Source organism: Saimiri boliviensis, chromosome 7, assembly GCF_048565385.1.
Source record: "Saimiri boliviensis isolate mSaiBol1 chromosome 7, mSaiBol1.pri, whole genome shotgun sequence".
Lineage (NCBI taxonomy): Eukaryota > Metazoa > Chordata > Mammalia > Primates > Cebidae > Saimiri > Saimiri boliviensis.
The window spans coordinates 68261793-68277069 of NC_133455.1; the positions used below are offsets into that span (position 1 = coordinate 68261793).

General features: G+C 49.7%; 1 protein-coding gene across 4 annotated transcripts in view; it reads left to right on the forward strand.

Moving 5' to 3' along the window:
• The first annotated feature begins 1885 nt into the window (after window positions 1-1885).
• ESPL1 (extra spindle pole bodies like 1, separase) overlaps window positions 1886-15277 on the forward strand; it is a 32051-nt gene continuing 18659 nt past the window's right edge. The window contains exons 1-9 of one of the 4 annotated variants that reach the window (XM_074402681.1): window positions 1886-5018; window positions 5575-5667; window positions 5844-6905; window positions 7198-7302; window positions 7468-7588; window positions 10605-10741; window positions 12401-12594; window positions 14336-14575; window positions 14799-14943. In XM_074402681.1, coding sequence (XP_074258782.1) covers window positions 5587-5667; window positions 5844-6905; window positions 7198-7302; window positions 7468-7588; window positions 10605-10741; window positions 12401-12594; window positions 14336-14575; window positions 14799-14943 — 2085 coding nt within the window. In that variant the 5' untranslated portion in view covers window positions 1886-5018; window positions 5575-5586. Of the gene's footprint in view, window positions 5019-5095; window positions 5223-5574; window positions 5668-5843; window positions 6906-7197; window positions 7303-7467; window positions 7589-10604; window positions 10742-12400; window positions 12595-14335; window positions 14576-14798; window positions 14944-15277 lie in introns of those variants that run through there. The other 3 variants (XM_074402680.1, XM_039471858.2, XM_039471859.2) reach the window with 3 other exon arrangements.

Here is a 15277-nt window from a genome sequence, read left to right on the forward strand (position 1 = left end):
ACAGGGTTTCACTATGTTGGCCAGGATGGTCTTGATTTCTTGACCTCATGATCCATCCACCTCAGCCTCCCAAAGTGCTGGGATTACAGGCGTGAGCCACCAGGCCCGGCCAATTTTTATATTTTTAGTAGAGACGGGGTTTTGCCATGATGGCCAGGCTGGTCTTGAACTCCCAGCCTCAAGTGATCCGCCTGCCTCAGCCTCCCAAAGTCCTCTGATTACAGGTGCGAGCCACTATGCCTGGCTAGTCTTTTTTTAAAAAAAAAAATTTTTTTTTTTTTTTTTGAGATGGAGTTTCGCTCTTGTTACCCAGGCTGGAGTGCAATGGCGCGATCTCGGCTCACCGCAACCTCCGCCTCCTGGGTTCAGGCAATTCTCCTGCCTCAGCCTCCTGAGTAGCTGGGATTACAAGCTCGCGCAACCATGCCCAGCTAATTTTTTTGTATTTTTAGTAGAAACGGGGTTTCACCATGTTGACCAGGATGGTCTCGATCTCTTGACCTCGTGATCCACCCGCCTTGGCCTCCCAAAGTGCTGGGATTACAGGCATGAGCCACCATGCCTGGCATTAAAAAATTTTTTTAATAAAAATTGGATCATACTTTTCTGCAACTTGTTTTTTATATTTTTGTCTTTCCTTAAAACAATTAAAGCCCACAGGAAGACTGTAAGAGTCATGCATGCATCTCTGATATCTTCATATGATGATATGCTTGACATAGGACATGCTTCTTATTTTATCTCATTTTTTAAATTTTTTATTTATTTTTATTTATTTATTTATTTATTTATTTATTTAGACGGCGTTTCGCTCTTGTTACACAGACTGGAGTGCAATGGCGCGATCTCGGCTCACCGCAACCTCCGCCTCCTGGGTTCAGGCAATTCTCCTGCCTCAGCCTCCTGAGTAGCTGGGATTATAGGCACGCGCCACCATGCCCAGATAATTTTTTGTATTTTTAGTAGAGACGGGGTTTCACCATGTTGACCAGGATGGTCTCGATCTCTCGACCTCATGATCCACCCGCCTCGGCCTCCCAAAGTGCTGGGATTACAGGCTTGAGCCACCGCGCCCGGCTATTTTTATTTATTTTTTTGAGACAGAGTCGCGCTATGTCACCCAGGCTGGAGTGCAGTGGCTCAATCTTGGCTCACTGCAACCTCCGCCTCCCAGGTTAAAGCGATTCTCCTGCCTCAGCCTCCTGAGTAGCTGGGATTACAGGCTTGTGCCACCATACCTGGCTAATTTTGTATTTTTAGTAGATACAGGGTTTCTCCATGTTGGTCAGGTTGATCTGGAATTCCCAACTCATGAACCACTGGCCTCAGCCTCCCAAAGTGCTGGGATTACAGGTGTGATCCACTATACCTAGCCTTTATTTTTTATTATACTTTAAGTGATGGGATACATGTGCAGAACGTGTAGGTTTGTTACATAGTTATATAAACCTATGCCATGGTGGTTTGCTGCACCCATCAACACATTATCTACATTAGGTATTTCTCCTAATGGTATCCCTCCCCTAGTCCCCCAACCCCCCCAACAGACCCCAGCGTGTGATGTCCCCCTCCCTGTGTCCACGTGTTCTCATTGTTCAACTCCCACTTATGAGTAAGAACATGGGCTGGGCGCGGTGGCTCAAGCCTGTAATCCCAGCACTTTGGGAGGCCGAGGCAGGTGGATCACAGGGTCAAGAGATCGAGACCATCCTGGTTAACATGGTGAAACCCCGTCTCTACTAAAAATACAAAAAATCAGCTGGGCATGGTGGCGCGTGCCTGTAATCCCAGCTACTCAGGAGGCTGAGGCAGGAGAATTGCCTGAACCCAGGAGGCGGAGGTTGCAATGAGCTGAGATCACGCCATTGCTCTCCAGCCTGGGTAACAACAGCGAAACTCCATTTCAAAAAAAAAAAGAACATGTGGTGTTTGGTTTTCCCTTCCTGTGTTAGTTTGCTGAGAGTGATGGTTTCAACCATGTCCCTGCAAAGGATGTGATCTCATCCTTTTTTAAGGTTGTATAGTATTCCATGGTATATATCTACTATTACTATTACTTTTTTGAGACAGAGTCTCGCACTGTTGCCAGGCTGTAGTGCAGTGGAGTGATCTCCGCTTACTGCAATCTCTGCCTCCTGGGTTCAAGCAATTCTCCTGCCTCAGCCTCCCAAGTAGCTAGGACTACAGGTGTGGCCATCATGCCCAGCTAATTTTTGTATTTTTAGTAGAGCTGGGGGGTTTCACCATGTTGGCCAGAATGGTCTCAATCTCCTCACCTCCTGATCCGCCAGCCTCAGCCTCCTCCCAAAGTGCTGGGATTACAGGCATGAGCCACCGCACCAGGCCTATTATTATTATTATTTTAGACTGAGTCTCTCTCTTGTCACCCAGGCTGGAGTGCAATGGTGTGATCTCAGCTCACTACAACCTCCGCCTCCTGGGTTTGTTTTGTTTTGTTTTGTTTTCTGAGACAGAGTTTCGCTCGTTACCCAGGCTGGAGTGCAATGGCGCGATCTCGGCTCACTGCAACCTCCACCTCATGAGTTCAAGCAATTCTCCTGCCTCAGCCTCCCAAGTAGCTGGGACTACAGGTGCACGCCACCATGCCCAGCTAATTTTTGTATTTTTACTAGAGACCAGGTTTCACCATGTTGACCAGGATGGTCTCAATCTCTTGACCTCGTGATCCACCCACCTCGGCCTCCCAAAGTGCTGGGATTATAGGCGTGAGCCACCACGCCCAGCTGCCTCCTGGGTTTAAGTGATTCTCCTGCCTCAGCCTTCCAAGGAGCTGGGATTACAGGCACCCACCACCACGCCTGGCTAATTTTTGTATTTTTAGTACAGACAGGGTTTCACCATGTTGGCCAGGCCTGTCTCAAACTCCTAACCTCAGGTGATCTGCCCGCCTCAACCTCCCAAGTGATGGGATTACAGGTGTGAGCCAGCACACCTGGACTTCATTTCTATATTTTAAAAAAGTAGGTATAATAAAATACATTGGGTAAAAGTCTTAGAATGCTTGCTAAACAACATGTAAATTAGCACTGATAGCTAAGGTGTAAACAAGAGAAATTGAGTACTGTGATGAATAATTTTTTAAAATAATTTTTTGCGACTGAGTCTTGCTCTGTCACCCAGGCTGGAGTGCAGTGGCGGGATCTCAGCTTGCTGCAACCTCAGCTTCCCAAGTTCAAGCAATTCTCCCAAGTAGCTGGGACTACAGGCCCCCCTACACCACACCTGGCTAATTTTTGTTATTTTTAGTAGATACGGTTTTTCACCATATTGGCCAGGCTGGTCTTGAACTCCTGGCCTCAAGTAATCCACCCGCCTCAGCCTCCCAAAGTGCTGGGATTACAGGCATGAGCCACCGTATCCAGCCTTCTTTTCTTTTTTTTACAAAAATAATCTTCTCAGTTAGATTCGCAACTCATAAAAGAGCTCTAAAATGATGGAGAAGGATGAATTATCCAGTAGAGTTCATTAAGCTGATAACCAGTTTTGAGCTGAAATCTTTGGTAAAGGGAGGAAAGAGAAAAAGAGACAGATTAAAGAAAAAAGAAAAAATAAGAAAAAATAAAAAATGAAGAAGAAAAAAGAAAAAAACAAAAGCAAAAAAAGAGACAGCTTAATCTGTGTTTGGGGAAGTGGTTAGTACTTAGGAAACATAAGCCATTAAAGACTGTGAAATATCCCAAGGGATGAATTTCCATAGTTCTTCCGGCCACTCACAAATCCCACCCCACCCACTACCCTCTATCCCCCATCAAAGAGCACCAGATCTTATCTTTCTCATACAACCAATGGAAGGAGTAAGGGATAAGGCTGGAAGGCAGGGGGAGAGAGCCGGAGGTCGCCATGGGTATTCATTTTAGTTCCCCTAGTAAACTATCTTTAAAAAATTTTGTTGGAAGTTGGGCGTGGCGGTGCATGCCTGTAGTCTCAGCACTTTGGGAGGCTGAGGAGGGAGGATCACTTAAGCCTGGGAGTTCGAGGCTGCAATGAGCTGTGATCCTCCCACTGCACTCTGGCCTGTGTGTCAGAGCAAGACCCTGTCAAAAGAAAAAAAAATTCAGAGTGGCCAGGCGAGGTGGCTCAAGCCTGTAATCTCAGCACTTTGGGAGGCTGAGGCGGGTGGATCACGGGGTCAAGAGATCGAGACTATCCTGGTCAACATGGTGAAACCCCATCTCTACTAAAAATACAAAAAATTAGCTGGGCCTGGTGGCGCGTGCCTGTAATCCCAGCTACTCAGGAGGCTGAGGCAGGAGAATTGCCTGAACCCGAGAGGCGGAGGTTGTGGTGAGCCGAGATCGCTCCATTGCACTCCAGCCTGGGTAACAAGAGAGAAACTCCGTCTCAAAAAAAAAAAAAAAGAAAGAAAGAAAAGAAAAAAATTCATAGAAGTCTACACCCTTTTTTTTTCCTAGAAACCTGAACCCCGTTGAGTTCCCAACTAAGTTCTTTTTGTTGTTATTTCTCTTCTTTTGAAACTTAAACTCAGGCCGCCGGGCACGGTGGCTCACACCTGTAATCCCAGCACTTTGGGAGGCCGAGGCAGGCAGATCACAAGGTTAGGAGTTCGAGACCAGCCTGGCCAACATGGTGAAACCCCGTCTCTACTATAAATATAAAATAAAAAATTAGCCGGGCATGGTGGAGAGCGCCTGCAGTCCCAGCTACTTGGGAGGCTGAGGCAGGAAAATCGCTTGAACCAAGGAGGCGGAGGTTGCAGTGAGCCGAGATCGCACCACTGCACTCCAGCCTGGCTGACAGAGCGAGACTCCATTTCAAAAAAAAAAGAAAGAAAGAAACGTAAACTCTTGCCTAATCTCTGAAGATAAAGAAAAGGAGGGAAAAGGCTGGCATTACCGATAGCGACTAAACGACGGGTAGCTGAGAAACTGAGCCTGAGCTCAGACTGGAAAAAAGGGGGAAATCCGCGCCCCCAAGAGGCCTTAACGTACAGAGCAGCAAGAACCTCCAGGGCGCCGCGGGAGCGCGCAGCGCGGCAGGTAAACTACAACTCCCAGCGTACCGCGCGCCCGGCGTTACGCCGCGCCCGCTCATTGGCCACTGGGGATATTTGAAAGGAGGGGCTGGCGCGGAAAACGAAGGTTACGTTTTAGATCCTCGCGCAGTTCTGTCTGGCGGCTAAGTCTTGGACCTGAGAAAGAGGGCGACTTTTGGGTCGGTGAGGCCAGAAGGGATTCGTGAGCGTGGGTACAAGCCAAGGTGGAGGGGATCCCCAGAGCTGACGCGAGGGGAGGCGGGGGTGGCTCCGGGATGGAGTGTCGGGAGGCTTTGGGACGGCCCCGGGGCGCTGAAGGGCTGGGCCTAGGCCTCCGGGTAGCGCGGTGAGTGGTGTGGCAGCGAAGGCGGGGATCTGCCTGGAGGAAGGAAGAGCGAAAACGTCAGTTTATAATGGGAGCCCGGCGTCCCGGTGTGGGTTTTTTTCCCCGATGAAATTTCCGATGTGATTCTTTCCCTCCTTTCACGGCCTTCAGGCCTCTTCCCTTCCTCCAGTGAGCTTCATTAACAATCTTCACTAATTGGCCTCTTTTTCCCTAGCTCTCCAGTATCATGAGGAACTTCAAAGGAGCCAACTTTGGGACTCTGCTAAGCAGCCAGAAGGAGGCTGAAGAGTTGCTGCCCGACTTGAAGGTGGGGGTGCTGCCTGGCTCGGAATACACCTGGCTTTCCCAACCGAGCTGTTTTGTGTTTGCCTTTTGAAGAGATGGTTAAGTAGGGGACCCTCTCTGCGCAACCCTATTTCTAATTACTTTCTCTACCTCTTTCCTGCCTTTGCTAGCCCCATTCATATCTTACTCTACTCCTAGGAGTTCCTGTCCAAGCCTCCAGCTGGTTTTCCCAGCAGCCGGTCTGATGCTGAGAGGAGACAAGCATGTGATGCCATCCTAAGGGCTTGCAACCAACAGCTGACTGCTAAGCTAGCTTGCCCTAGGCATCTGGGGAGCCTGCTGGAGCTGGCAGAGCTGGCCTGTGATGGCTACTTGGTGTCTACCCCCCAGCGTCCTCCCCTCTACCTGGAACGAATTCTCTTCGTCTTGCTTCGGAATACTGCTGCACAAGGAAGCCCAGAGGCCACGCTCCGCCTTGCTCAGCCCCTCCATGACTGCTTGGTGCAGTGCTCTCGCCAGGCTGCTCCCCAGGACTATGAGGCTGTGGCTCGGGGCAGCTTTTCTCTGCTTTGGAAGGGGGCAGAAGCCCTGTTGGAACGGAGAGATGCATTCTCAGCTCGGCTGAAGGCCTTGAGCTTCCTAGTACTCTTGGAGGATGAAAGTACCGCTTGTGAGATTCCTCACTTTGCTTCGCCAACAGCCTGTCGAGTGGTAGCTGCCCATCAGCTATTCGATGCCAGTGGGCATGGTCTAAATGAAGCAGATGCTGATTTCCTAGATGACCTGCTCTCCAGGCACGTGATCAGAGCCTTGGTGGGGGAGACAGAGAGCTCTTCTGGGCTTCTTTCTCCCCAGAGGGCCCTCTGCCTCTTGGAGCTCACTTTGGAACACTGCCGTCGCCTTTGCTGGAGCCGCCACCATGACAAAGCCATCAGTGCAGTGGAGAAGGCTCATAGTTACCTGCGGAACACCAATCTGTCCCCTTGCCTTCAGCTATGTCAGCTAGGGGTTGAACTGCTGCAGGTTGGGGAGGAAGGACCTCAGGCAGTGGCCCAGCTTCTGATGAAGGCATCAGCTGTCCTGAGCAATAGTATGGAGGCACCGTCGCACCCGCTTCGTGCATTGTATGAAAGTTGCCAGTTCTTCCTTTCAGGCCTGGAGCGAGGCACCAAGAGGCGCTATGGACTTGATGGTGTTCTGAACCTCTTTGCTTTTCTTGGAGGGTATTGCTCTCTCATGCAGCAGTTGCAGGATGATGGTGTGAGTTAAGGACCTGGAGGTAGGGTGGGGACGTGTTCTGTGGACTCACTACCAGCCTAGGGTATTGGGCAAGATCTAGAAGTCCTGGCTCCCTCCTTGTTAGGCTGCTCTCTGGACTGTGCCTAGCCAGCCAGCAAGCAGTCTAGTCTATCCTGAGAGAGCAGTAGCCCTTTTGGATGTCCTTCTTCCTGCTCTCTGGGCTGTGTCAGCTCTCCAGGAGTATGGATTAGTCTTCAGCTCGGAGCCCTCTTTATCTCTGCTCCTCATACCAACCTTCCGCCTCTTTCCTCAGATGTGTGGAGGCTCCTCCAAGCAACAGCAATCTTTTCTTCAGATGTACTTTCAGGGACTTCACCTCTACACTGTGGTGGTGTATGACTTTGCACAAGGCTGTCAGGTACTGTCTGGGAATCAAGGAACCTGGACAAGGCTCATAGGGTCTGCAGTTGCTCTACTGCCTTCAAAGAGCTTTGGGGTTGCTTGGCTTTGGGTGTGGAGTGGGGTGGAGGTCATCTTGGACCCAGCATGACTCGTCACCCTCAAGCCCTTCTTGTCCCTTCAGGTAGCTGGTTTGGCTGACCTGGCCCAACTAGTGGAGAGCTGCAAATCTACCGTTGTCTGGATGCTGGAGGCCTTAGAGGGCTTGTCAGGCCAGGAGTTGACGGACTACATGGGGATGACTGGTTAGTGCCCTGCGTCTCAGAGTTCGTGGGAGGGTCATCACCCACTAGGCAGGTGAATAGTACTTGCTGCATGGTTCTGACCACTGTGAGGGTTCCCTATGGTTCAAGGAGGCAGTGAAAGAAATGTATAAGTACCAGCTACTCTATGTTTTAAACACCAGTAGAGAAGTGATGAGGCTTTTTTTTTTTTTTTTTTTGAGACGGAGCCTCATCATGTTGTCCAGTTTGGAGTGCAGTGGTGTGATCTCAGCTCACTGCAACTCAGCCTCCCAGGTTCAAACAATTCTCACGCCTCAGTGGTCTCAGTTTCCCGAGTAGCTGAGATTACAAGCGCCCACCACCATGCCCAGCCAATTTTTGTATTTTTAGTAGAGATGGGGTTTCACCATGTTGGCCAGGCTGGTCTCAAACTCCTGACCTTAAGTGATCCACCTGCCTTGGCCTCCCAAAGGGCTGGGAATATAGGCGTGAATCATTGCACCTGGGCAAGGCTAATTTATAATAGTGGACCCTGTTGCCTCAACTTTCGGAATCTAACTTGGCATTTAACAGTTGTACCTGATATGCAACCTTAGGACCTTTCTCTATATATATATATATATTTTTTTTTTTTTTTAATGTTTATTTTTTCTCTTCACTTAACCAGAACCCAGAAGTCATTACAAATAACCTTTCTGTATATTTAAGTGGTTTGGTTTTGGTTTTTTTTTGAGACAAGGTCTTGCTCTGTCGCCTAGGCTAGAGTCCACTGGCACAGTCACAGCTCAACACAGTCTTAACCTCCTGGACTCAAGCTGGGGTTACAGGTGTGAGCCACCGCACCTGGCTGACCCTATCTTTAAAAAAAAAAATTTATATATTTCCACTCACTGCCACCTCTGCCTCCTGGGCTCAAGCGATTCTCCTGCCTCAGCCTCCCGAGGAGCTGGTATTACAGGCATGTGCCACCGCACCTGGATACTTTTTGTATTTTTAGTAGAGACAGGGTTTCACCATGTTGGTCAGGCTAGTCTTGAACTCCTGACCTCAGGTGAGTCAGCCTCCCAAAGCCGGGATTACAGGCGTTAGCTGCTGCGCCCGGCCCATAATCAACATTTAAGTCAAGTAACAGACTTATAGCCTTATATCCTTCCTTGGGTCCCCTTTCAAACCCCACCAGCAATCACTATCCTAATAGCTTTTCTGGTTTTGTTGTTGTTAAGACAGAATCTCTCGAGCCGGGCGCGGTGGCTCAAGCCTGTAATCCCAGCACTTTGGGAGGCCGAGGCGGGTGGATCACGAGGTCAAGAGATCGAGACCATCCTGGTCAACATGGTGAAACCCCGTCTCTACTAAAATACAAAACATTAGCTGGGCATGGTGGCACGTGCCTGTAATCCCAGCTACTCAGGAGGCTGAGGCAGGAGAATTGCCTGAACCCAGGAGGCGGAGGTTGTGGTGAGCCGAGACTGCGCCATTGCACTCCAGCCTGGGTAACAAGAGTGAAACTCCGTCTCAAAAATAAAAAAATAGAAAAAAGACAGAATCTCTGTCGCCCAGGCTAGAGTTCAGTGGCATGATCTCAGCTCACTGCAACCTCCACCTCCTGGGCTCAAGCAATTCTGCTGCCTCAGCCTCCTGAGTAGTTAGGATTACAGGTGCACACTTCTCTGCTAATTATTGTGGGGTTTTTGTTTTTGTTTTTTTTTTGGACCAAGTCTCCCTCTGTCACCCAGGCTGGAGTACAGTGGCACAATCTTGGCTCACTGCAACCTCTGCCTCAGCTTCTGAGTAGCTGGGATTACAGGCGTGAGCTACAATGCCCAGCCCCATCATTTTAAAAAGCAAGGCCTGTTAGTTTAAGCCTCATAATTCTAAGGTTTTCAGTCATGGGAAGGTTCTAAAGAACTTTTTATATTCTTAGTGGTTGAACCTAGCCATAGAGATAAAAATATCATTAGAAGTAACAAAAATTGTTAGTATGAAAATTCTGGCCAGGTGTGATGGCTCAGGCCTATAATCCCAGCACTTCGGGAGGCTGAGGTGGGCAGATCACCTGAGGTCAGGAATTTGAGACCAGCCTGGCCAAACAGTGAAACGCTGTCTCTACTAAAAATACAAAATTAGCCAGGCATGGTAGGGCAATCCTGTAATCCCAGCTGCTACTTGGGAGGCTGAGGCAGGAGAATCGGTTGAACCTGTGAGGTGGAGGTTGCAGTGAGCTGACATCGCACCATTGCACTCCAGCCTGGGCAGCAAGAGTGAAACTCCATCTCAAAAAAAAAAGAAAAAGAAAAATTCCTCCCACAGAATACTGAAGACTGACTTTATTTTCTCTCAGTCATCTGTGTTGATAGCCAGGAAGCTGCATAAATATTATCATTTATTCATTCAGCAAATGTTATTTGAGTACTCACTGTGTGCCGTGCACTATTTTGAGTACTTGGATGTGTCAGTAAATAAAACAAAGATCCCTTCCCTCACAGAGCCACATTCTAGTTTGGGGGAAAAGATAAACTCAGTAAATAAGTGAATTATCAACATATTAGAAAGTGGTAAGAAATATGGGGGAAAAGGAAAAACAGAGCAGGATAAGATAGGGAATTGGGAGTCCAAGGTGCATGACGTGGGACAAGTTACCACCTTAAATCAGGTGCTCAGAGTAGACCTAATTGAGACAGTGACATCAGCAAAGGCTTGGAGGATGTGAGGGAGTTAGCCATGTGGGTATCAGGAAAAGAACATCCCTGGCAGAAGAAACACCCAGTGCCAGGGCCCTGAGGCAGGAGAGGTCTGGTTTGTAAAATAAGTGCAGATGGGCTGAGTAGTATGGGTTCACCACACTAGAATGAAGGCATGGGCCTATTTGGAGCAGGAAGAGGAGAGCTGCCCCTTCCTCACTCCTACCAGTAGGGGTTCCTATCTGATTGGAAGCTGCAGAGCTCACCACAGATTGAGCCTCTCTCTGGTGCCTCTCCAAGAGGAGAGCGTGGTGGGAGCCATTCCTACGGTCAATTGTCCCTTTTCTCCCCTGCAGCTTCTTACACCAGTAACTTGGCCTATAGCTTCTACAGTCACAAGCTCTATGCTGAGGCCTGTGCCATCTCCGAGCCCCTCTGTCAGCACCTGGGTTTGGTGAAGCCAGGCACTTATCCTGCGGTGCCTCCTGAGAAGGTACAAGGGAATGAGAAGTATAGGAGGGGAGCTTATGTGGTGGGGGGCTTGGGTGGCAGGAAAGGGCCTACCTAGCCAGCATCCTGCCTTGGAGTGGGGTGTTAGTAGCAGCATGTTGGCACTAGTATCTGGAGCAATGTTTCCCAAACCTCACTGGACTGTTACTTAGTGTTTTTCTTTAGATTGACTCACTACTCACTTTTTTTTTTTTTTTTTGAAATGAGTCTCACTCTTTCCCCTAAGATGGAATGCAGTGGCTTGATCTTAGCTCACTGCAACCTCCACCTCCTGGGTTCAAGCAATTCTCCTGCCTCAGCCTCCCAAGTAGCAGCTGGGATTACAGGCTTGCCCTACCATGCCCACCTAATTTTTGTAGAGATGAGATTTCTTCATGTTGGTTGGCCAGGCTAGTCTCAGACTCCTGACCTCAGGTGATCCACCTGCCTTGGCCTCCCAAAGTGCCGGGATTACAGGTGTGAGCCACCGCATCCAGCCTGACTCATTTTTTATATTTAGCCTGGTCCTATGCTACTGGTTTCCAGCTGAGCTGCATATTAGAATCACCTGAGTGACCTTTAAAGCAATTCTAATGCCCTAAGTTAATTGCATCAGAATCTCTACTGCTTGCTGGGTGTGGTGGCTTACACCTGTAATCCCAGCACTTTGGGAGACAAGGTAGGTGGATCACCTGAGGTCCAGAGTTTGAGACCAGCCTGGCCAACATGGTGAAACCCTGTCTCTACTAAAAATACAAAAAGGATCTGGGTATGGTGGCATGTGCCAGTAATCCCAGCTACTCAGGAAGCTGATACAGGAGAATCGCTTGAACCCGGGAGGTGGAGGTTGTACTGAGCCGAGATCGTGCTACTGCACTCCAGCCTGGGCAACAGAGTGAAACTCCATCTCAAAAAAAAAAAACAAGACTCTAGTGCTGGAGCCCAGGCATCTGAATATTTTCAAAGATCCCCCCAGATGGTCCTTGGAGCAACCAGAGTGAGACCCAGTGTTCTTAAACAAGAATACCTGTGAACTGATGCGTTGGCGGGATTGGCAAGCAAGATGGGTCATAGAGAGGCTTGGGTTTCATCTTGACTGAGGTGATGAGCCTCCAAAGGATTTAAGTGGAGGCATGACAGCAGAGACGGGCGTTTTGGATTTCCCTGACTTTGCTGTGATGAATGGAGTGCAGGAGACAAGACTGGGTAATCAGGCTGCCCATAGCAGCCTAGACGGGGAAGGGTGGACTGAACCGTAGCAGCTGCCTGAGGGATGGAATGCAGAGGATGGGTTCAAGGAGCCAAGGATTAACCTGGTAGGTGACTGGCTGGGAGGGAGAGGCAGAGAAGGGAACATCAGAAATGGCCCCACATTTGTGACTCAGGAGAAGGCAGTGCCATTTGCTGAGGATTACAGGAGGATAAGCAGGTTTTCAAGGGTGTGGATGATGAACATGGGGGTAGAGTGGATTGGAGCCTCTGAATTGAAGGCACTGAGTAATTCATTCTTAGGGATCTCCTGCCTTGCGGTGGGGGTGGTGCAGGAGGCCCACCTGCTAACCCTCCCCCACCATGTGGTTATGCGCCTATGCATGCACATCCCTTCCACCATGCACACTCACTGGTTCCTCTCCAGTTTGGTCTGTTCCCTTTCTCTGGTCAGTTGCACAGGTGCTTCCGGCTGCAAGTAGAGAGTTTGAAGAAACTGGGTAAACAGGCCCAGGGCTGCAAGATGGTGACTTTGTGGCTGGCAGCCCTGCAACCCTGCAGCCCTGAACACATGGCTGAGCCAGTCACTTTCTGGGTTCGGGTCAAGATGGATGCAGCCAAGGCTGGAGACAAGGAGCTACAGCTAAAGTGAGTTGGGGGCTGGGTGCAGTGATGCATGCCTGTAATCCCAGTACTTTGGGAAGCCAGGGTGGGTGGATCACTTGAGGTTAGGAGTTTGAGACCAGCCTGGTCAACATGGTGAAACCTGTCTATACTAAAAATACAAAAATTAACCAGGTGTGGTGGCACACACCTGTAATCCTAGCTACTCAGGAGGCTGAGGCAGGAGAATCGCTTGAACCAGGAGGCAGAGGTTGTAGTGAGCCAAGATTGTGCCACTGCACTCCAGCCTGGAGGCAGACTCTGTCTCAAAAGGGAGTTGGGGAGGGGGTCAACCATGTTTGGCCCATGAATGGGGTGAAATCTTTTTGGTAATCATGGTCATGTCCTTTGATCTTTATGTCTGGCCAGTAAAGACAGTAATTCCTTCATTCATCAATTATTCATTGAGTGCCTACTATATGCTAGCCACTGTGCTAGGTACTTGGTGGTATAGTGGTGACAATGTTCTTGCTTTCATGGAGCTTATATTCTACTTGGGGAGATATTTTTTAAAGGTACATTTTATATCTGTTCTTTTTTTTTTTTTTTTTTTTTTTTTTTTGAGATGGGGTTTCGCTCTTGTTACCCAGGCTGGAGTGCAATGGCGCGATCTCGGCTCACCGCAACCTCCGCCTCCTGGTCTCAGGCAATTCTCCTGCCTCAGCCTCCTGAGTAGCTGGGATTACAGGCACGCACCACCATGCCCACCTAATTTTTTTACTTTTAGTAGAGACGGGGTTTCACCTTGTTGACCAGGATGGTCTCGATCTCTTGACCTCGTGATCCACCCGCCTCGGCCTCCCAAAGTGCTGGGATTACAGGCTTGAGCCACCGCGCCCGGCTATCTGTTCTTTTTTTTTTAAAAATTTTTTTATAGAGACAAGGTCTTACTATGTTGCCTAGGCTGGTCTTGAACTCCTGAGCTCCAGTGATCCTCCTACTTTGGCCTCTCAAAGTGCTAGGATTACAGGCATGAGCCAACATGCCCCACCTTCATGTATGCTCTATGAAAACAGTTAAACAGAGCAATTTGCCAAAAGAGGGAACAAGTTTAGGTGGGTTATTTAGGAAAGCCCTCTTTGAAGAAGTGATAGGTGAGACCTGAGGATGTGAAGGAATCTACTCTATAAAGATCTCAGGGAGCCTGGGCAACATAGCAAGACCTTGTCTCTACTTAAAAAAAAATTAGCCAAATGTGGTGGCATGAACCTATAGTCTACTTATACCTAGTTAGGAGGCTGAAGTGGGAGGATCACTTGAGCCTGGAAGACCGATGCTGCAGTGAACTGTGATCACACTGGGCAACAGAGTGAGACTGTCTCAAAAAAAAGATCTCAGGGAAGGGAATTCCTTGCAGAGGGAGTAGTAAATACAAAGACTGCAAGGTGGGAACGAGCTTGGGAACATGCCTGAGAAAGCCAGCATGCTGGGGGTAGTAGAACAGTGGTATAGAATGGGGAGCCATATGGAATGGAGGTGGTCAAGGTGGGAAGAGGCCAGGTCACACAGGGCCTTATAGGCCATGGTCAGGGCTTTGGAAATGGTTCCTAGTGGGAGCCCACTGCAGTTTGTTAAACAGGGGAACAATGCAATCTGATTTAGGCTTCGAAAGCCGTGACTGAAACTTACTGAGCTTTCAGCAAGCCAAAGCTGGGGCTCCTCACCTGGGAGCAGAGGCTTTGTGCCTCCTGGGCTTCACCCTGGTGCTGAGCATGCCCTCCCTCAGGACTCTGCGAGACAGCCTAAGTGGCTGGGACCCGGAGACCCTGGCCCTCCTGCTGAGGGAGGAGCTGCAGGCCTACAAGGCAGTGCGGGCCAACACTGGACAGGAACGCTTCAACATCATCTGTGACCTCCTGGAGCTGAGCCCCGAGGAGACACCAGCTGGGGCCTGGGCACGAGCCACCCACCTGGTGGAACTGGCTCAGGTGCTCTGCTACCACAACTTTGCCCAGCAGGCCGACTGGTAAGGAGGAGTAGCTGGGGAGGCCACTCGTGATCCTCGCCCTAGGTCCTCTCGCCCTCTTCAGAACCAGTGTCCATCCCCACATCCCTGAGTGCTCCCTTCATCTCGTGGCCGTGAGGGCACATGCAAAGGACGAGGCCAGCTGTTCTGTAGCCGGCCCTTCCCAGGGCGCCGTGGCAGGTGCTTGTAGCAGGCCCAGCTTAAGCACATCGTCTCCCTGCAGCTCTGCTCTGGATGCTATCCGGGAAGCCCTGCAGCTTCTGGAGTCTGTGAGGCCTGAGGTCCAGGCCAGAGATCAGCTTCTGGACGATAAAGCACAGGCCTTGCTGTGGCTTTACATCTGTACTCTGGAAGCCAAAATGCAGGAAGTGAGTGTGGCTGCTGTGGGGTTCAGCAGAACTGGGTGTAGGAATTATTGTCCCTGGGCCCCCAGCAAGTTGGTTGGTACCAGCCCTGGTTTTTTTGTTTTTAGAGATGGGGGTCTCTCTGTGGTCCAGGCTGGTCTTGAACTCCTGGTCTCAAACAATCCTCCCACCTCAGCCTGCTGAGTAGCCAGGACTATAGGCACACACCACTGTGCCCTGTTTTTTTTTTTTTTTGAGATGGAGTTTCGCTCTTGTTACCCAGGCTGGAGTGCAATGGCACGATCTCGGCTCACCGCAACCTCCGCCTCCTGGGTTCAGGCAATTCTCCTGCCTCAGC